Genomic DNA, 19,348 nt, shown 5'->3' with positions numbered 1-19,348 from the left:
CAGTTCGGCCCTCCCGAGGGGGGGAGGGGAGCAAGGGGGTGGGGGGATTGGGGTGGTGGGGAGGGGTCTCGGATTTCATGTGGCTAAGACTTGCCTTTCGGGGAGGGGCCTCGGCCAGGCGAGCGCAGTGGCGCGCGCCCGACTTCTTCCCCTCCTCCCTCGAGGCAGCGAGTAGGCAGCGAGAGGAGGTCTCGAGCGCCTGTATGAAGGTATGTGAGATGGTGATGGGAATGGGTGGCCGGTCGGTCGGGCGGGCGGGCGGGTGGGCGGGCGGGAACGCGGGGAGAGGCGGGCGGGCGGGGCGGAGCGGGCGGGCGGGGTGATCGGAGAAATCGTAGCCACAATCAGCAGATCAGCAGCAGCAGCAGCAGCAGCTGCAGCAGCTAGCAGCAGCCTGCCGCTGATTGCTGCCGTTGTCCGCGCCGCGATCTGCCGCCGCGCCGCCGCGTCGCCGCCGCCTGCGCTCGCCGCCGCCTCGTAGACGACTCCTCTCGCGCTCGGACAGCCGCGCAGCGGGCCGCGGGTTGAGGTCAAAATGTGCAACAGGATGGCGAGGTCATGAAATCATCAAATTTTGAACTTGCCCGAGACTGCCCGGAAATGGTCCCGAGCCGTAGCCCCGGCGTCGGCGCATCGCATCTCGGCCGCGAAGGGCCGGTTCCGCCGCGCAGTCGAGCGGCAGCGGCTCCAGGGCAACTTTGTCGACTAACTGGATGGGCAAAAAATCGGCGAAAAAACGGCACCGGCGGTACGCCGGGACGGATCTGGACTGATCCCATTGTTCATCAGGCTGCGCCGGCGCTGCGCCGTCACGGATGGCGCGCACGTGCGGCTCCCACTGTCCCATCTCCTTGAGGGACGCAATCAGCCGACTCACCCCCATCGGGCACGTGCCAACCTTCCTGCAGGCGACTGACGCCTTGACGTCGTGCACGATCATGTACTTAATGACCTCGTCGGCTGTACCCTCATTGACAGTCTTCGGCGCGTAATCGACGCGAGAGCCGCTCCTACACAGGCGTGTACGGTGAACCACCGGACGGATAGAGCACAGGTCTATGGTCACGCCGGCAGCCTCTGAGGTCGAGACGAGGCTGTCGGCGTCGCCGCTGCAGCTCTGGGCATCACCTGCACAAGCCAAGCAGACTTTGTTACAAAAGTGGAGGCGTGTCGACGCACCGCGCGCTCACATACTTGGGCTCCCATCTCGGCGCGCGCGAGTCAAGGCCGAACCGACTAGCTGCCGCCGCGGCGGGTGTGGCTGGGCTGCAGGCAGGCCTGTGGCCGGCGCTCGGCAAGCTGTGGCGCGGCGCCGGGGAACAGCTTGTTAGAGTTTCGGCGCGGCAGTCAGATTTCTTTTGCCAGTCAATAAAAAGCGTCAATTGATTTTTCGGGTGGTTGATGTCTGTCTTTTTGACGTCGCGCGTGCCGCTGGCGGCGCTCCTCACAGCGACTCTCGCCGCCGCCTTCGGGCCTTCGTTGGACTGCCCGCCCAAGACTATCCGCGATCTGGACGGCGATGGATATGAGACGTACGCCGACCACTTCCTTCGGTTCATGTCGTACGACACCAATCTCGACATGACCATCAGCGCGGCGGAGTACGCGGCCCACGAGCTCGCAAAAGCCGGCAGTAACGCGGACGGTAAGATTGACAGGGACGAGTTTATCGCCGAGAGGGTCAAAGAGGGACGGGCGGGGGTGGGGGCCTGCACGCCAACGGCTGATCAGATTGCAGAGGCTGGCGAGAAGTTCCTGGACAGGGACGAAAACTCTGACGGGTTCATCGACCAAGCTGAGCTTTCGGCGTACTTTGAGCGTTCCAAGATGTGGGCCAAGCTCAGTACTATCCAAGGCCGGTGTGTGCCGCTCAGCGTCTATGCGCACCGCCCCCGCCGCAGCGCCAGCCGCCTTGGCACATTTTGACGCAAATTCCCCACCCGCCGCGCCCGCCTTGGCAGCCTCGAGTACTTCGTGGAGAAACTCGCGCGCGAGAACATTATTGTGGACATGAAGATCACGCAGGAGGAGGAGCTCGCGTGGCATTACCAACAGAGCAGATAGCCGCGAGGGCTCCGCCGAACGAAGTCGCTCGCGCGCGCGGGGAAGCCGTGCGGCGTGCGCGAGCTCACAGCTGAGGAGCTGACTGAGCCTTCGCTCAGGGGGTTGCAACTGGACGCGAGGCGATCGCGTGCGCCAGGGCCGAGAGTTGGGGAGCCGGTAGGTCGTGTCGGACCGGCGGTCGGCCGGTCGGCGGGTCAAGGGTCAAGCAAGCGTCATGCGAGAAGTTGCCCTGTGAGCCTCGGACTCACGGTAGCTACCTACCTCCCTTGCATAAGCTTTTTACATGTTTAGAAGGGACACGGAAACGGTAGATGGAACCCCAGCAGTCACGGCAGCTTCTTCGCCGGCTGGACCTTCTCGATAGACCAAAAACGAAAAAGACGATACACGATACAAATTAACACTGCCGCTTGGCGGGCTTGGCGCTTGCTGTGTGAAGCTATGTCTGTGAAATTTCAAAACCTTAGCTATTTTGCTTTAGCTCGATTAGCTCCGAGTAGAGGGGGCGTCCTGCAGTTAAGGGGAAACCCGGTACGCGGGGCCAACCCTCGGAGACCCGTGTTTACTTTAAGGCCCTTGCCCTGCGAACGCGCACCCCCCTAGGGGTCAGGGCTCTCTAGCCCGTAGCCCGATCCCGATCATCCGGCCCGCTGGGTGCGCTTCTGAGCTCCCCGGCCCTGGATGTGAGGCTGCCGACTGGCACTCCAAGTGCTCCAAGTCCAGCTCATTATCTATCACCTACCTGACACGTGGAATCACTGAAATCCGAGGAAAAACCAGCGAGAACGAGTGCGGGTACCAAGCGGTGCTCCGTCGGGACGCTCATTGACGACGGGGTCGTTCTCGGGATGTGGTTGTCGGATCTGGACGCTGTAAAGCTTGTCCTGGGCCTATTGTTCGCGGTTGTGACGGTCGTGATGGTGCGGAGTGTCCACGCCGCCTTCAAGGCCGACTTGATTACGCATTCCCACACGCCCACCGAAGGAGGGGTTCCAGCACCACGCGAGGGTGCCGCACCAAGTGTAAAACACCTCCTTTACACTTTCGACTTTTTTGATGAAAATGATTTTATCTGTGGGTTTATTCTGTAGAGTATTTGGCCAAAACGGGAGAGAGAGATTTTTAGCAATACCAAAACGGTGGAACGATGAGCCGATGAAGTTATACACTAACACGACGAACGGAATTCGACGAACGCAAGTCGCGATGCGAATCTTGTGTTTGGAATTACGACCTTTGTATGCTGGAGATGCAACCGTTTAAACTCTATCTGTTGAAGATCGAGATCGCGAACGTCGTCGTTGTGCAGATACACCTCTGCGTGCCCAATATTGCATTCTGGGTGTTGAAATCCTGCAGCCATGAGTGACCCAGGCTGATTAGGAGCGGCATCCGGACCAACGTCGTCGCAACGAACGACGCGACACCTTTATAGGACGGGCCCCTCCACCCCTCACGTACGGATCATGTAGTCCCCACAATCGCTATCGTGGGCTCGCTTCTTCTTGAACGTGTATTTTTCTTTTTTTCGATGGTGCGGTTCTTGTGTTGGTCTCTGTCTCTCTCCCCTTGGTCTCTCGCTCCAGATGCCAGCCGATTCGCTGCGCCTTCCCTGCTGCCACCGCCTGGGAGAGCTCGCCGCATGAGCCGCGAGAGCGCGGCGACCTTGAGTCGTTCCGGCGGGCGCTCGACTCGCTGAGAGCGCTCAGGACGGAGGACCGGCCTTCCCCGTCGCTGGCTCGCAAGCTCTCGCCGCGCGGACGGGGAGGAAACTCCTGCCAAGAGCCGTCCTTCCGCCGACTCTTCACGCACCGGACGTGGGAACAATACACTGGCCAGCCGACGGCGATGCGGTGGGTGCAGACGCTCACGACATGGGGCCGCTCCACGATCTTTCGGGCCGTGGTGCCGTGCGTCGCCTCCGCCGTGGGGTGGGCGACCATCTTCCTGGTTCTCCACAGCAGGTCGCGCCTCTGGAGCGCCTCCCGAGGCGGCCTGCTCAAGGCACGCCACCGAGATTGGCCGAAGTTAGTTGGGTATTTAGCCGGGAGCAGCCCAGTGACGCCTTGATAACGCCTGCTCAGGTGACTCCCGTCGGGCTCACGCTGCAAGGCACCGCGATCGGGCTGCTGCTCGTCTTTAGGACAAACAACTCGTACCAGCGGCTGGCCGAGGCGCGAGCTCTCTGGGGCAAGGCCATCTACCTCGTACGCGAGCTGATGCAGGGTGTCTCCACCGTCCTCGACACGCGGCGAGGAGAGCGGCTGCCGCCGAGCGCGGCGTCGGTGCAGCTGGGCAGGTACTGCGCCGCGTTCGGTTGGGTGCTCAAGGCGAGGCTGCGCGAGGGCGACGAGGTGGCGGACGTACTGGGCGCGGTGCTGCCCGCCGCAGAGGCGGATTGGCTTGCCTCGCGGCGCAACGTTCCCGTCGAGCTCATCGGCTGCATGCGGCGCACCGTGTATGCCGAGTACGAGCGTGGCCGCGTGCCGGCGCATGTGCACCAAGCTCGAGGACGACGACCCCCAGCTGTCTTTCTTCTGCATCCACAGCCGTCTTTCTATGCACTACAAGCTCGAGGACGACCTGCGCCAGCTCGACCTCGTCGTCGGCGGCTGCGAGCGCCTCCTCGCGCGCCCATCCCCGCTCGCAGCTTTCCTCTCCTTGAATCGCGGCTTATCGCGCGCTAGGCGAGCTTCTACGCGCGCCCCGTTCGCAGCTTTCTCTTTTTGGAGTCGCACCCTCTCTGCTCCTTTAGGCGAGCGCCTGTTTGCGAGCCCGATCCCGCCGACCATGTCTCGGCACGTCGTCCGCTCACTGGCGCTCTGGCTGCTCACGCTGCCGGTGGTGCTGGTGGGGCAGCTCTCGCCGCCGTTGGTCCTCTTTTACGTCGCCGCCACGTCGTACATCTACGTCGGCATCGAGGAGCTCGGCGTGCAGGTCGAGCAGCCGTTCGACATCCTGCCGATGTTCCAGATGGCGCACGTCATCGCCAGCTCCGCCGAGGACGCGCTCGTGGCGCAGGCAGAGTGAGCCGACATGAAGACAGCAGAACTGAGCTGCCGTGCTCTCTATCTATCTCTGTCAGCGAGGCCTGAGGTTTAGAGAGTCTTCTAGAGTCTTAGTCTCTCTGGTTTACTCGAGTAGCGTCACAACGCCGAATTCGCCACCATTTTTCTTTTGGATTTTGCCTGCCTGCCAGTTGCTGTGAAATGTGCCTGCCAGTTGCTGTGAAATGGGTTGAATGTCCCTCCCTAAATTTCTTCGTCCGCGCCGCGCCAGACAACCTATCAGAGGTGGGGCCAAGCATTTCACGCCGAAATAAGCCGACGGAAGCGCCGTAATTCATAGAGGCCGATGGACCTTGTGCTTGTACCCCTTGCTTGAGCACCACCTCCGTTGGTTCTCATGGCCAGCCTCTGCCGCTGCGGCGCTCCCACAGGTGTGCATGCACACCAGCCTCTGCCGCCACCACAGGTGTGCACGCGCTGCCAAGCCCGGTCGTGGTTCTACCTCTGGGACTTGACGGTGAAGGCTCGCAGGCTGTCACAGAAGCTGCCGAGGCCACTCACCGCCGCGACCGATGCATCTTCTCCAGATGCTCAAGCCCCTGATGCGGCTTGTGCTGCTCGCGACCCAGCGGTGGCGACGCCACCGGTGGCGGCAGCGCAGCCGGCGGCGGTAGCGGAATCTCCCTCTCCGTCCCCGAGGGTGCTCGCCGCCGCAGCGCTCCTCGACCTCAGACAGGGACCGGGCACAGCCCTGGCGTCCTCACGGCCCGGGACCCCGCTGCCGATTCAACAATCACCTGTGCTGCATATCTCTCCACCCGCGAAGCCATTCCGCACTCGTCTCGCCGCTCCGATGAAGAGTGCCAGGCCAGGCCGAGAGATCATTGCCGTGCGCTCGGCCACCTCAGCGGGAGGGAGCGAGATCATGGTGCGCCGGCACCGATGCCACTCGAGCAGCCTACCTCTCATGCGCTGAGAGCGGGACGACGCGGTATTGCAATAGGCTACACAGCTGTACGGTAGGGATCGCTCTGAGAGAGGTGGAGGAGGTGACAGGTGTGTGTCCGGCGACGTGCCTCTGCGTTCGAGTCTTCGAGAGAGCGGAGACTGAGAACTCTGAGTGCTAATGTGGAAGTTTGAGCGAGATGTAATTAGGCCTTCCTCCGCCAGGCATGTTCCCAGATCGCCTCGCGCCCCTCACAAAAGCCACATACCCCGTTTCGCGCGCCCCGACGCCCCGACACACCACAACGCACAAGGCAACAGCCAACACTCCACCTGGGATGCGGTCGGAATGTGCGGCGGGCCAGTGGCCACAATTACCGATGTGAAGTTATCGCCGCAGCACCTCCACCACATCCTCGGGCACGTTGTTGTGCGACGTCGCCCCCGGTATCCCCGCGGCCCAGTCGGAGCCGAATGACGTGAAGAGAAGGTTTCCCAACGGGTCGAAAAAGAGGCCGATGGCGTTGCGGATGCCGCGGGCCGCGATCGTCACCTCCCCGCTCTCGAGATCGACGTACACCAGCGTCGTTTGCAGATCTCCCTGCCCATCGTTGGCGCAGCCCGGATCCCAGTTGCAGTCGGCACCGACAGAGACGACCGCGTGTGTCCCACCGGGCACCACTCTCGCCCTCGCCCTCGCCCTCGCCGCGCGCCTCGCGGCAGCCCCAACCTCCGCAAAGCCCGCCGCACATGCCATGCGCGACGTAAGCCTGGCGCAAACCAGGCACCCCCCCGTCAAGCAAACCGGTGGTGAAGAGGAGGGGCGCCTCGCACAGCTCCACTGGTACACCCCGAAGGAGTACCCGCACGCGCGGCCCGCCCCCCGAGTCGACGCGCACGCTGCCGCTCCCCGCCCGCAGAGGCAGCACAGCTCGTGCCCGTCCGGGCGCGATGTCCCCCTTGGCGCATTGCGCCCGCCACCACGCCGCCCCGCCGGCTCTCTTTTTCCGGATGGTCGCAAGTAAAAAGCTCACGGTCACGCCGGGCACGTTCCCCCTCCTGGCGGGATGCTGGCGGCCGGCAGGAGGCCCTTGTCCGCCTCTGCCGTACGCTACGCCCCGTCGGTGTCCTTCGCGGCGGCTTTTTCCTCTTCGGTCGACGAGCGCCGGCACCGGCACCGCTCTTGCCCGCCTCTGAACGTGCAGCCGGCGCCGGAGGACCGCATCCCCGTCACGCTCATCACCGGCTTCCTCGGCAGTGGCAAGACAACGCTGCTGAACCGCGTCCTGGCCGAGAACCACGACCTCGGCCGCGTCGCAATAATCCAGAACGAGTTCGGCGCCGTGGGCATAGACGACGCGCTCACCGCCGAGCACTTCTCCTCGTCATCCGGCGACGAGATCCTCCTCAACAACGGCTGCATCTGCTGCACCGTGAAGAGCGACATCACGCCGGTGCTGGAGCGGCTCTGGCTCGGCCAGGCCGAGCACGGGCGCCTCGATCGCATCCTGGTCGAGACGACGGGGCTCGCCCGGCCGTCGCCAGTCGTGCAGGCCTTCATCCACGGCACCCCCGCCTCCTGGATGACCCGGGTGGACGCGATGATCACCGTGTTCGACGCCCTGCACGGACCGGCCCACCTGCAGCGGGACGACACCCAGGAGAGCGTCGAGCAGGTGGCGTTTGCGGACGTGCTGCTGCTGAACAAGACGGACCTCGTCACGGATGCGCGGGAGCTGGAGGAGACCGAGGCCACGCTGCGGAGGATCAACCCGCACGCCAAGTTGAAACGGACGTCACGATTTGGTGACGTGCCGCTGTCGTCGATCCTCGACGTCGATGCCTTCTCGCTGGACAGGCTGCCCGAGGCGCTGCTGTCTGACAACGGGACGACCGAGGAGCAGCACGGCCACGGCCACAAAAGCCACTATCACGGGCACGGGCACTCACACGGGCACGGACATTCACACGGGCACGGTGGGCACCACCACGGCACCGACGTCATGTCGATATCTGTAACGCACCGAGGAGGCATGAACTACGACGCGCTCAGCCAGTTCCTTGGCAAACACCTACAGGAGCACGGCGACGACATTCTCCGTATGAAGGGGATCGTCGCCACTAACAGAGGCGCGGGGCAGACACCACGAGCGGCGCTGTATGAGAAGCTCTGCTTTCAGGGCATCCACGGTAGCTTCGAGGGCGATGTCATTGGAACGTATGCAGCAGAGGAGGCACTGGAGAGCAGGATCGTGTTTATTGGCCGTGATTTGGACGCAGAGGCGCTGCAAAATGGCTTCCTGGCATGCGCCGAGTGAGGAAGGTTGTACGCATTAGGTGGAGGTGTGGAAGCGACAATACGTATATCCATATGATTGAGAGTACACAACGTACGGCTGTTTCGCCGACAGCCTCGGCGCTCGCAGTCGCACTGTACTCTGCATAGAGCCGTACCGCGCGTACTGGGCTGGGTTTTTAGGCATTGTGGGGTTGGCACTCCCATCGACCCTCATGACCTCCTGCGGTCTCTGAGATGGACACCAGTGGGTGTGGGGCCACAGCCAGGATACAGTCGAAGGCTGGGTAAGCAGTAGAGGTCGATACTCGACGCGTCCCACATGGTCTGTGTCGCTGTCGGCACGCTGTCGACAGGACGTCGAGCGACACCGGTGGCAGTGCCACCCAGGAGTGGTCGGGCGGTCTCCCGTCATGAGAGAGCCACCATGTGATCCGTATGATGGTTCCTGACACCCGCCTCAGTCAACTTTCGTCACAGTTCCCGCTCTGAGAGGAGCTGCGGGTCAGCTCGACAGCTGGAGCTGTGTCGCCGGCGTGCGGCGGCCTGCCTCCGGAGGTGCCTCTGAGGTGGACATTTCTTGGTCACCGTGAGAGAACGCGTTCGAATTTTTACTCCGGAACTTCAACTCTGCACGCGCACCGGCCAGGGCTACAATAGTGCCAGTGAGGCGGAGGCGCGAGTCGGAAAAAAAGAAAGAAAGAAAACAGACAACCCAAGCGAGTCGGAAGGCCGCGACCGTCAAGTGGTCCCGTCATTTTCCTACAATCGCTGTGAACCCAGCCACGTACAGAGTGTCACCGCTGAGCGCTGTGCGCAAGCGCGCACTTGTTCGTCACGCACTACCGACTACGGATTTTGATTTGTGTGTGTGTGTGTGTGTGTGTGGAAAAAATGTATAATCCGCCCTCGCTTTTCTTTTTAGTTTTTTAGGGCAGACAAGGATATGTGCCGAGATCTTAGATCTACACACACAAGATCGACAACAATCGAATCGGCAGATGCACATGTGCTCTCTGTTCTCTCTCTCTCTCTCTCTTTAGCATGCAGAGAAAGTTGTGTTTGTGGGAGTGAGTGCCGTATTCACTTCATGTGGCCGAGCAGCGAGCACGGCGCCGGAAGACGACGTGTTCCTTTTATCGCCGCGCTCCACCTCTCGTGTCGCGGCTGCCCACCGCAGCAGCCTCCATGCGAGCGGCGTCCTCACATGAACGCCGCGGCGGCGGCCGCCGCGGCGCCGGCGGCAAGGAGGTAGGGCCGCGCGAGTCCTGCAAAGTAGATGAGGGCCGAGACCTCGCCGAGCGAGTCCGCCTGGCGAGCAAAGACAGAGCAAGGTCAGAGGAGGCGAGGTGGGCGTCCCCACACGCACGAGGCGGTGGCGCAAGGGGTGGCGGGCCCCTCGCCTTGTAGGGGGAGCGCCATAGGCCTCCGTGGACGGCCTGCGTCGAGAGGAGCTTGATTGGGTCGGAGACGAGAACGAGAGGAGCCGAGAGGAGCCGAGAGGAGCCGAGAGGAGCCGAGAGGAGCCGAGAGGAGCCGAGGCGAGCCGAGAGGAGCCTGCGTCGAGAAGAGCTCGATTGGGTTGGAGAGGCGGAACTGCTTGCGGTTGGCGGGGTTCTTTGGCCCCTTTAAGTTGAGGATGTCGTGCATGAGCAGCGCCGCCTGTGAGGGGGGGGGGGGGGAGCAAGGTTTTGATGACTAGGAGGGAGGGGGGGGTGGGAAAGGGGCGTGGCGGACCATCACGGCGTTGGTCGTCTCCTGCTTGAAGATCTCGTACTTGAAGTAAGGCATGCCTGCGCCGCTGACACGAGTTAGCGAACGGGATGGCGTCGCGACGCGCTGTCGATGCTCAATCGTGCATAGGTTTGGGCCAAGCAGGGGAAGTAGAGAGGGTTGTTTCCCCCCGGATACTCATAGACAGGACACGGGTGCTTGAAGCGGGGGTGGGGCGCGCCTCCGTACGCCCAAGCGAAGGTCTTGTTCGAGAGGACGCTGATCGTGGCGGTCGACGGCGCGACACTGGACGAGACGACGGCGCCTGTTCACAAGCGCCGGCGTGAAGCGACGCCGTTCACAGCCGCGGCGCGGGAGAGGGCGGCGGTGCCGCTCTCGAACTCGATCATCGCGCGCCAGTGCTGCATCCGCTTGGCCAGCGCATAGTTCGGCCCCTGCGGGAGGAGGGGGGGGGTGCGGAGAGGAAGGGGGGGAGGGGGAGGGGGGGGGGGGGGGAGGTGTGCAGCGGAAGGCGAGCCGGTGTCAAGTACCTGCGCCACCGCCAGCCCGTCAACGTACTTGATGAGCTTGCCGCCCTGCGCGTCGCGTCGGCACGGAAGCCGGTGGCGGGTGGGTCGACCGGGCGGGGTGCGTGTGCGTGCGTGCGTGCGTGCGTGTGAGTGAACGAGCGTGTGAGTGAACGAGCGTGTGCGTGCGCTGCAGTACGGCGGCGGGAGTGTCTTGGAAGCGGGTTCCGGGGGGGGGGGGGGGTAGGCGCGCCTGCGCCTCCACCGGCGCGTTGAAGTTGGGGATGAGCAGCTTGCCGCCCGAAAGCGCGTTGGCGAGCTTCTCGAGCCCGAACGATCCGAAGCCGGAGCCGTAGTTGTCGCGCGCCTGAGAGGCGCCGATCTCGGGTGATCTCGGGTGATCTCGTGAGCGATCTCGCGTCACCTCGCGCAACCTCGCGCGATCTCATGCGATCTCGCGTCATCTCGTGTCAATCTCAAACAGCCGCGCGCCGCTCTGTCGGACGCGTCGGTGCAGACGTGGATGTCGGTGGGCGTGCACAGGAACGCGACGCCTATGGGAAGTGTCTCGGAAGGGTCTCGGAAAGCACCGAGACGTGTTGATCCCCTGGGTGACGAGTGTGAGGCGACGCCGGTGGCGGGGCGTGCGGCGCGGAGCCGCCGGATGCAGTAGTCCGCGCAGAGCGCCTATAGCAGTGAGTACGTATCGACTACTGTTTCATGATCACCGCTGGGTGCAGTGGTCCGCGCAGAGCGCCTATAGCAGTGAGTACGTATTGACTACTGTTTCATGATCACCGCTGGGTGCAGTGGTCTGCGCAGAGCGCCAGCTTGACGTGGAGCTCGCCTGAGGAAACGGCAGGGAATGCTCGATCACAGTGCGCGGCCGGCGGCGGGCTTCAGGAGGAGAGAGCGGGCTTCAGGGTGTAAAGAGACGGCGTGTCGCGGGCGTGTCGTGGGCGTGTCGTGGTGTGTGGGTTCGGGTAGCTGCATCTCGGCTGCATCTCGGCTGCGTCTCGGCTGCAGGTTCGCCGTCGAGGTAGGTGTAGTTGCCGATCATCACCTGTCGATGAGTTCGCTGCTGACTGGGCGGGGGGGCATCAACGAGTGGTCGTGTGCAGCTCTCTCGTCGCCTTTGCGCTGTCGGGCAGGGTCTTCTGCCACTCGCAGAGCCAGTTTGCGATCTCGCCAGGTTGCTTCATCAGGTCGCAGCCGGCGGCCTCATAGAGCTCCTCGTCGGTGGCGCACTGCGACTGCGGCTTGGAGAGCGGGAAGACGAGCGAGCCCGCCGAGCCTCGCGCCTGCAGGGAGGCTCCACGAACCTGCCGAGGAGGAGCGCCGGCAGGACGGGCGAGTGTCGCCGAGCCTCGCGCGCCGTGTCGCAGAGGCGCCTCCACACAGCGGAGGCAGGGCGCGGGCCGCCCTTGCCCCACGCGCCGGGGATGTCGATGGCGACGACCGTCGCGCCCATCTCCATCAGCTTTGGGAAGGGCCCCATCGCCGAGCCGGCGCCGATCATCACGACGTACACGTCCTGCAGGCTCTCGCCTTTGTCAAAGTGGTCGGAGAGCCAGCAGAGCGCCTCCGCCGCGTCCGGCTCGATGATGCCGCCCGCCGCCCACTCCGCCGCCTGCGCCTTGAGCGCCTTGCCGCTCAGGCAGTCCGAAGGGCCGGTCGGCGGAGGGCGCGGCCGCGACGGGTGCCACCCAGCGTCGTATGGCACCCGGTAGCCCGGCGGGGGAGGCCGCTTGCCGCCGCGCACCGCGCCCGTCTCGAACGAGCCGGTCACCTTGTCGACGGTTGCTCCGAAGGGGCCGCGCAGCGTCTGGTCCGGGGAGTGGTACACCATGTTCTCGTACATCCACCCCAGCCCCGCCTAGACCATGTGGACCACTCTCGACCTCGGCCTCGACCTCGGCTCGGCCTCCGCCTCGCGCGGCGCGGCGGGCGTGCCTTCGCCGAGCCGAGGCCGGCGGCGGGCGACTCGCACGAGAGGCGGACGAGCTTGGTGATGTGCTTATTGTACCTGGGCGGGGAGGGGCAGGGGGGTGGGAGGAGGGGGAGGGGGGGGGAGGAGGGGGAGGGGGGGAGGGGGGGCGAGGGGGGAGGAGGGGGAGGGGGGGAGGGGTGGGAGGAGGGGTGCGGGCGAGAGAGCGTGGTCCGGTTCCGCCGCCGCCCGACCACCGACCGGGCTCCTGCTGTGGGGGTCATCGACACTCTCGGACACACTCTCGGGACATCTCGGACAATCTCGGGGCTCCTTAATGCTCTGTGGGCCGCCGCACCCGAAGCGCCAGCTCCTCTCGCCGGCGCACTTTGCCGCCGCCGCCTCCGCCTCGCCGACGCCGCTGCCGCCGATGGCTGCCGCGAACGCCTTCTTGCCCGCCTAACGACCGATTCATTAAATCGTGAATGGTCAATGAATGTGGCTGCCGCGAGCGCCGTCTAGCCCGCCTAAAGAAGAAACGCGGCCGCTCAAAGAAAGAAACACCGCGCGCCCAAGTACCTTCTCGAGCACCTCCGAAGTCGAGCGGCCGCCCTTGCTGTCCTCGGGGAACTCGGCCCCCACCGGCGCCTTTGGCGGCGGCGGCGGCTTTGCGAACCGCTTCTTGAAGGCACCTGGCGATGGGCTCAATCAGCGGATGAATGGCTTGCGCACGGGCATCGCCTCTGGGTCGCGCGGCTGGATGGCGCGCCCTTGCGGTTCTTGACCATGTTCATGTACATGAAGGGCGACGCCGGGACGTAGAGCACGAGCATCGCCTGTGGACGAGCTCATCGGTCGGTGAGCTCCTCGTTCATCAAGTGTCTCGGACGTGTCTCGGACGTGTCTCGGACGTGTCTCGGACATGTCTCGGAAGTGTCTCGCCTTGATGAGCAGCGGCGCGAAGCCGCCAAGGGCCGACGCGAAGGACGGATCGGCGAGGCAGGCGAGGAGGGTGAGGACCTTCCACTCAGCAGTAACACTCTCAGCGGGACAGGCGTTTCCATTCATCTGATCAATTCAGGGCGAGGAGAAGGAAGGCACCTCCCCGGTGATGCCGGTCGGGTAGAGGATGGCAAAGAGGGAGTAGCGGAGCCAGAAGATGGGGTAGAGGGTGCCCGTCTGCCCGCCCGGCCCGACCAGGTTGTTGAGGTAGAAGGCGTACCGCGGCACCTCGACCAGCGCCCATGAGATGGCCATCATGCCGCAGCCCCACTGGCTCGCCGACGTGGGAGCGAGCGGGATCCAGACGAGGAACTGGAGGCGCGAGAGCACCTGCATCACGGTGGTCATCACCGGCGAGCGCACCATCCCCGTCGCCGCGTGGACCATCTCGAGAGCCATGGCCGACTGCGAGAGGATGATCGCCGTGCCCATCGTGGCCCACGTGCTGGAGAGCGCGCCGCCGTCAGCGAGGGCGGTGAGGGCAAGGTAGAGGGCGTACGCCCAGCCGGCCATGCAGCCGGCGTTGTAGGCGATGAGGTATGCTGTTTTCGCTCCCCCCATGTCGCACAAGTGGCGAGGCAGGCACACCGGCACGAGCAGCGATCTTGGGGCTAACCTCGGAATGTCCCCAAGCCCTGCTCACTGAGCACTGGATAAGGTCGATTCCGCATAGTACGGGACCCCTCATGGCTGTGCTGTCTTACCTAGGGATAAGGATGGCTGAGCTAGCTACAGTGCAGCCACATCCTTCAGCCCGATGGCTGCAACACACACACGGCCCATCCTTAGTACACATGCGACATGGCTGGAGACGCACTACCGCAGCCACACCGCCCGCCTCGAGGTGAGCCCTCTTGGCTGAGCTGGCTACATCGTAGCCATCTTGGGTAAGATGGCTGGGGGACAGCCATTCCAGCCATTTCAGCCATCTACTATGGCTGCGTCATAGAGATCGCAGCCATCCTCCAGAGCCATGGCTGGTGGTAATTCGATGGCAGCCGATGGCAGCCGTCCCGCGAGGCAGGCAGGGGGCGACAAGCGCGCAGCCATTTGTGCGTGTGGCAGGGGAGGCGGACGGCTGCCATCGAATTATCACCAGCCATGCTCCGGAGGATGGCTGCACTGACTGTGCCCCAGCCATAGTAGATGGCTGGGGAGAAAAGGATTTTAAAACACTCCCTCGAGAAAAGAATAACCGCGCCCTCAGCGGAGCTGGGAATAGGACCGCCGCAAGCGGCGTGGGGTGGAGCGGTTGTGCAATCCTCTGGGGGCCCCTCTGCGCCGGGGAGGCGTTGTTCGAGGCTAGGACGCAAGCGTCCGTCGCCCTCCACGTGTTTTTCTTTTGTTCTACACTAACACATATCGTAAGGGGTGGTTTTGGGGGGGTGATGCCGCCGGGGTGTGATCTGCGATGGCGTATGGGCTCGTGTGCGGGAGGGTACAAAACTCTGGGGGTGCGCGTCGCGCCGTCTCGGGAGCGAGAGATCTCTTCCCGTTGCGTCGGTGTTGAGTTGTGTGTGTGTGAGTGTGTGAGTGTGTGTGTGTGTGTGTGTGTGTGTGTGTGTGTGTGTGTGTGTGTGTGTGTGTGTGTGTGTGTGTGTGTGTGTTTGTGTGCGTGCGTGCGTGCGTGCGTGCGTGCGTGCGTGCGTGCGTGCGTGCGTGCGTGCGTGCGTGCGTCTGTGTGTGCGTGTGCGTATGTGTGAGAGTGGAAAAAGACAGTCCGATATGGAAGCGCCGTTGAGACGGTCAAACTAAGCGTGACGCGATGACAGACCTCCCAAAACACCGTCCGCTGTCCGCTAACCACTCCGACCGACGCGCTCGCCTCACTGAACGAGGGCCGCGACCGCCGCTCTGTCCGTCTCTGTCGAACTCTACTCCGACCGACGCGCTCGCCTTACACTGAACGAGAGCCGCGCCCGTCCGCTCCCCACGTGCGCCGATACTCGCGTCCCTCCCAAAACAACGAGCGATGCCCTTCCCCTCCCCGACGATGTGCGGGGTGGACCTCAAGCAGCAGTGCTCGCCTGCAGCCTCCTCCCCCGTCGGCGCCATCGGCATCCTCTCCCACGAGCCACGCGGCCGGATGCGGGACACGTTGCGAGTGACGTGGCTCCGCGAGCTCGAGCCCGGGCTGGAGGCACGGTTCGTGATCCGGGGCGCGCCGCTCACGGACGCCGGCGCCACGTGCGGGGAGCACGAAACGCACAGCGACATCGTCTTTGTCAATGCGCCGTCCGACCTGAGGCGAGAGAACGGCCCGCTCCTCTCGTTTGTGCTGTGGCTGCGGTGCGCCATGCTTGCGTTCCCTCGCGCGCCTTTCGTCGGCAAGGCCGACGATGACGTGTGGGTAGCTGCGCGCTGGGTGCACCACACGCTTTCTCAGCTCTCGTCGCTGCGTTGGCAGCAGCCCTACATTTACGTCGGAGGCTTCGAGCAGTACCACTGGCGACCCGATGTCGACGCGCCGGCGCGTTGGTCGAATGGGGTGCAGCGTGAGTCGTGCCGCGACCGCCCCTCGGAGGGCGCAGACCACTGGCTCCACGGGCCCTTCTCGTTTGCCAAGGGCGCCCTCTTCCTACTCTCTCGCCCGCTCGCCACCAGGCTCTCTGGCCAAGGGAGTAGCCGACACGAGAGCCGCTACGCCGCGATGCCGCGCACGCGCTCCTACTCGCCCCGGGAGCACGCCGAAGCGATCACGGCGGGCGACCCGCTCCGCTGCGTCAAGTGGAGCAAGGAGTGGTTCGCGACGCGCGAGCAGAACGGCAGCGCGTGCCAGCGCGAGGTGTGGGCTGCATGGGAGGACGTGTGGGTGGGCTACGCCGTCTCGCGCCTCGCGCTGCCCTCGCTCATGCTGGTGAACGTCGGGGGCCAAGCGCGGGAAAGTCTGTTCCGAGATGCCCACGGGCTCGTCAGCAGCCCTGCGACGGTCGTCTGGCACTCCAAGATCGATGACGATTTCCCGCGCCGTGCAGCGATCATCCATCGCTGGTGGCGCGAGGAGGGGGCGAGGGAGTGCTCGGAGAGCCACGTGACGTGCTCGTCGGTGCCGCTCCCTGAGCCACGGAGTCGCGGCAACGTGACGACGTGCGCCAAGGCAAGCCTGCGCCTCTGCCATGCGCGGCAACGCAGAAAAGGGTGCTCGCACGCGCAGCTCTCCCTCTGGGGGTTGAACAACACGCCTGGCAGGATTGAGGCGTGTGGCAGGACGTGCGTGGAGATGATACTCGGTGAGAGAGTGAGAAAATAAATGAAAACGGTCAAAATCGAAGAAGGATAGCGTGGCCCAAGTGCGGGGCCTCGAAAGGAGTGGGACGTGACACGCGTGTGCGCATGTCCCCCCCGCCCTGCACGACGAGAACCGACCTTACCTGACCTGACCTTACCCCACCCTTCACACAATCTACCTCACAACCGAGAACCGTGGCACGGATTCCGTGGTGGCTGCTGCTCGTCTCACCCCGGGGGACGGGTGCTGCTGGCCACACACTAGCTAGCTCTACGCGCCCGGCCAAGGTGGATGGTAGGGCGCAATCAAGGGGCGGGCGCGTGGCGGGCGTGGGTTGTGGCATCCTCATACGAGGTGCCCAAAGTCGCCCTCGAACTCCTCGCGGTCGCGCTTGCGCGCCGCGCCCCCCTCCCCGTAGGAGTTGAGCCGGAGCTGGGCGCGCTCGAGCCAGCTGTAGAAGAGGGGGCGGCAGCGCTTGTACGCGACCGCCTCGTCGATCACGCCGTCCCAGAGCTGCTGCGCGCGCATCTTTGCGGGCGGGAGGCGGATCACCTGCGAGGCGGGGCGAGAGGTGAAGGCTGTATACTCCACGCGCCGGCGGGCGGGGCAACGAGGCCCGGGGTGCGAGCGGGCGAGGTGTGTGTGTGCGTGTGCGTGTGTGTGTGTGTGTGTGTGTGTGTGTGTGTGTGTGTGTGTGTGTGTGTGTGTGTGTGTGTGTGCACAAGTACAAGTACAAGTAGAGTCCGCGACCTCAGTTATCTCCGGGAAGACGTTGGTGCCGAGGATGGTGGTGGTCGAAACGGTGACGCGGGTGAGGGCGTAGCAGGCGCGGAAGGCGCTGTTGCCGATGCAGGCGAGGTTCGGGGGGATGAAGATGCGTTTGAGGGCCCGGCAGCCGTGGAAGGCCTCGTGGGCGATGCCGGTGAGGCTAGGGGGGAGTACGATGTACTCGAGGTTGGAGCACGCCTGCGGGGGGGGGGGGGGGGTGCGAGTTCATGTGTGTGAGAGAGAGGTTAGATGCAGCCGAGAGTGTGCTCGCGAGCTCACCTCAAAGGCACCGGGCCCGAGGATGGCGAGGGTGTCCGGGAGAGACACATACTTGAGGGAGCGGCAGGCGTAAAAGGCGGCGCTGTTGACGGCGATGAGGCCGTGCGCAAAGGTGACGGAGATGAGCGACTTGCAGGTGAAGAAGGCCCTGCTGCCGACGAACTCGACGCTGCTCGGGCAAGTGACGGTGAGGAGCGAGTTGCGATCCATGAAGGCGCCGGCGGGAATAGCCGGCATGCCCATTGGGAGGACGGCGCGCCGATCGCCCACGGATCCGGGGCGGGGGATGGCAACGACACCGATGCCACTTACGGCTTCAGTCACTGCAAGGTGAGCCTGGACAACGGCATCGGCAACTGAGGCTTGCGTCGCAGCGCAGGACAGAGGTAGCGCGGCGGCGGTGAGCGGAGGGCCGTTGACGGAGTCTGCCCCGTGCAGTGGTGAGTGGGCCAGACGCCGGAAGCAGGCCCTCTCCTCGTCGCCTCGATGACGACTGTCTTCTTGCCGCAGTCATTCTTGCCGAGAGGGGTGAGGGCACATCTCTCCACCCTGCGCCGCGCCGCCCACGGCTCGCGACTTGTTTCTTCTGCTCGTCTACGTGTGCGCACTCCCTCCCGCTGCTTCCGGCGCCCGCCTGCGCCTCGCCCGCACCGCCCGCACCGCCCACCGCGTCAGCATCGCCGCCGGCAGAGGCAGCTGCGCCGCAGCGCAGAGCAAGTAGTACCCGCCAGCGTCTAGTCGCGCGGCGGCGCCCGCCGCCTGCAGGGAGGGGGCAAGCCCGAGGGAGGGGGAGGGGGGTGGGGTGGGGTGGGGTGAGGTGGGTCAGCATTTCAAGGAACCGCCGGAGCTCGTGGTGTGCGTGTGAGAGTGAGCGTGTGCCACCTGCAGCAGCGAAGCAGCGCCGAGGGCGGCGAACGAGAGGAGGGCGAAGAGGAGAGCATCGCGCCGCTCGGGGAGCGCCGCCGCCAGGCTCGCTGCGCCGGTCGCCCGCTGGAAGCCAAACAAGGCGGCCGAGAGCACGTTGCCGCCGACGACGAGGGGTAGCGAGCCCGCCGCCGCGCCGCGCGCGCAAGCGAGGTAGAGGGCGGCGGCGGAGAGGGTCGAGCCGAGCAGCAGCGACCATGAGTGCTCTCGCAGTGGCGGCGGAGCGACGGCGGCGAGGGCGGCGCCGGCGGCAAGGCCGCCCTCGATGGCTGCCTGTTGCGGAGAGGGGGGGGGGGGGGAGACGCGCATGAGTGAGTGGCGTGGCAGTGCTCATGCGCAATCTCGGTTGATCTCCGCCTCGGTGTATCCGAATGGGCTGCGCAAGCTGACGGCCGCCAGCTGCAGCTGGTAGTAGTTGCGAGACAGGCCTGCGGAGGACATGTCCAGGACGTGTCGTGTACATGTCGTGGACGCGTCCGCCGAATGGTCGCGGGACTCGCCGCTGCAGCCGACGCCGCCCACCCACCACACCGCCCACAGCGCGGCGCTGCGACCGCGTGGCCCGGCGCTGCCACCGACGGCCACCGACGGCCAGAGCGGGTGCAGGACGCCGGATAGCATCGCCGCCGCGGCCGAGGTGTCCCCGCCGCCGCCTTCACCCGCGCC

The 19,348-nt window shown here is 64.8% G+C and overlaps 6 protein-coding genes across 6 annotated transcripts; 3 read left to right on the top strand and 3 right to left on the bottom strand.

The window, feature by feature from the left end:
• Window positions 1–1,397: 1,397 nt before the first annotated feature.
• EMIHUDRAFT_438318 (hypothetical protein) lies at window positions 1,398–2,366 on the top strand. The gene is made up of 2 exons (XM_005760761.1): window positions 1,398–1,859; window positions 1,962–2,366. Exons 1-2 carry the CDS (start codon window positions 1,402–1,404, stop codon window positions 2,062–2,064), a joined length of 561 nt encoding a protein of 186 aa, XP_005760818.1. The 5' UTR covers window positions 1,398–1,401; the 3' UTR covers window positions 2,065–2,366.
• Window positions 2,367–3,304: 938 nt separating this feature from the next.
• EMIHUDRAFT_453109 (hypothetical protein) lies at window positions 3,305–5,213 on the top strand (the record flags this gene model as incomplete). Its single annotated transcript, XM_005760760.1, has 4 exons — window positions 3,305–3,406; window positions 3,697–4,014; window positions 4,149–4,559; window positions 4,636–5,213. The coding sequence occupies 4 exons, from the start codon at window positions 3,305–3,307 to the stop codon at window positions 5,092–5,094; spliced, it is 1,290 nt and encodes a 429-aa protein (XP_005760817.1). The 3' UTR covers window positions 5,095–5,213.
• Window positions 5,214–7,234: 2,021 nt separating this feature from the next.
• Window positions 7,235–8,326, top strand: EMIHUDRAFT_43607 (hypothetical protein; the record flags this gene model as incomplete). Its single annotated transcript, XM_005760759.1, has 2 exons — window positions 7,235–7,893; window positions 7,942–8,326. Coding segments are annotated over 2 exons (1,044 nt in total), but the record flags the coding sequence as incomplete, so codon positions are not given.
• A 920-nt stretch (window positions 8,327–9,246) lies between these two features.
• EMIHUDRAFT_453108 (hypothetical protein) lies at window positions 9,247–14,058 on the bottom strand. Its single transcript, XM_005760758.1, has 17 exons — window positions 13,582–14,058; window positions 13,423–13,500; window positions 13,250–13,316; window positions 13,072–13,172; window positions 12,839–12,939; window positions 12,507–12,579; window positions 11,929–12,429; window positions 11,659–11,854; window positions 11,046–11,107; window positions 10,807–10,920; window positions 10,578–10,622; window positions 10,418–10,481; window positions 10,268–10,351; window positions 10,051–10,106; window positions 9,871–9,975; window positions 9,717–9,752; window positions 9,247–9,624 (listed from the first exon to the last, which is right to left on the bottom strand). Exons 1-17 carry the CDS (start codon window positions 14,041–14,043, stop codon window positions 9,517–9,519), a joined length of 2,253 nt encoding a protein of 750 aa, XP_005760815.1. The 5' UTR covers window positions 14,044–14,058; the 3' UTR covers window positions 9,247–9,516.
• Window positions 14,059–16,718: 2,660 nt separating this feature from the next.
• EMIHUDRAFT_428270 (hypothetical protein) lies at window positions 16,719–18,322 on the bottom strand. The gene is made up of 3 exons (XM_005760757.1): window positions 17,759–18,322; window positions 17,462–17,677; window positions 16,719–17,263 (listed from the first exon to the last, which is right to left on the bottom strand). Exons 1-3 carry the CDS (start codon window positions 17,999–18,001, stop codon window positions 17,057–17,059), a joined length of 666 nt encoding a protein of 221 aa, XP_005760814.1. The 5' UTR covers window positions 18,002–18,322; the 3' UTR covers window positions 16,719–17,056.
• Window positions 18,312–19,337, bottom strand: EMIHUDRAFT_438315 (hypothetical protein). Its single transcript, XM_005760756.1, has 4 exons — window positions 19,183–19,337; window positions 19,040–19,110; window positions 18,641–18,955; window positions 18,312–18,517 (listed from the first exon to the last, which is right to left on the bottom strand). The coding sequence occupies exons 1-4, from the start codon at window positions 19,301–19,303 to the stop codon at window positions 18,353–18,355; spliced, it is 672 nt and encodes a 223-aa protein (XP_005760813.1). The 5' UTR covers window positions 19,304–19,337; the 3' UTR covers window positions 18,312–18,352.
• Between the last annotated feature and the right edge of the window lie 11 nt (window positions 19,338–19,348).

This window comes from Emiliania huxleyi (genome assembly GCF_000372725.1).
Source record: "Emiliania huxleyi CCMP1516 unplaced genomic scaffold EMIHUscaffold_74, whole genome shotgun sequence".
Taxonomy (NCBI): Eukaryota; Haptophyta; order Isochrysidales; family Noelaerhabdaceae; genus Emiliania; species Emiliania huxleyi.
The sequence above is the reverse complement of the archived record's forward strand: the minus strand, read 5'-3'. Positions and strand labels throughout refer to the sequence as shown.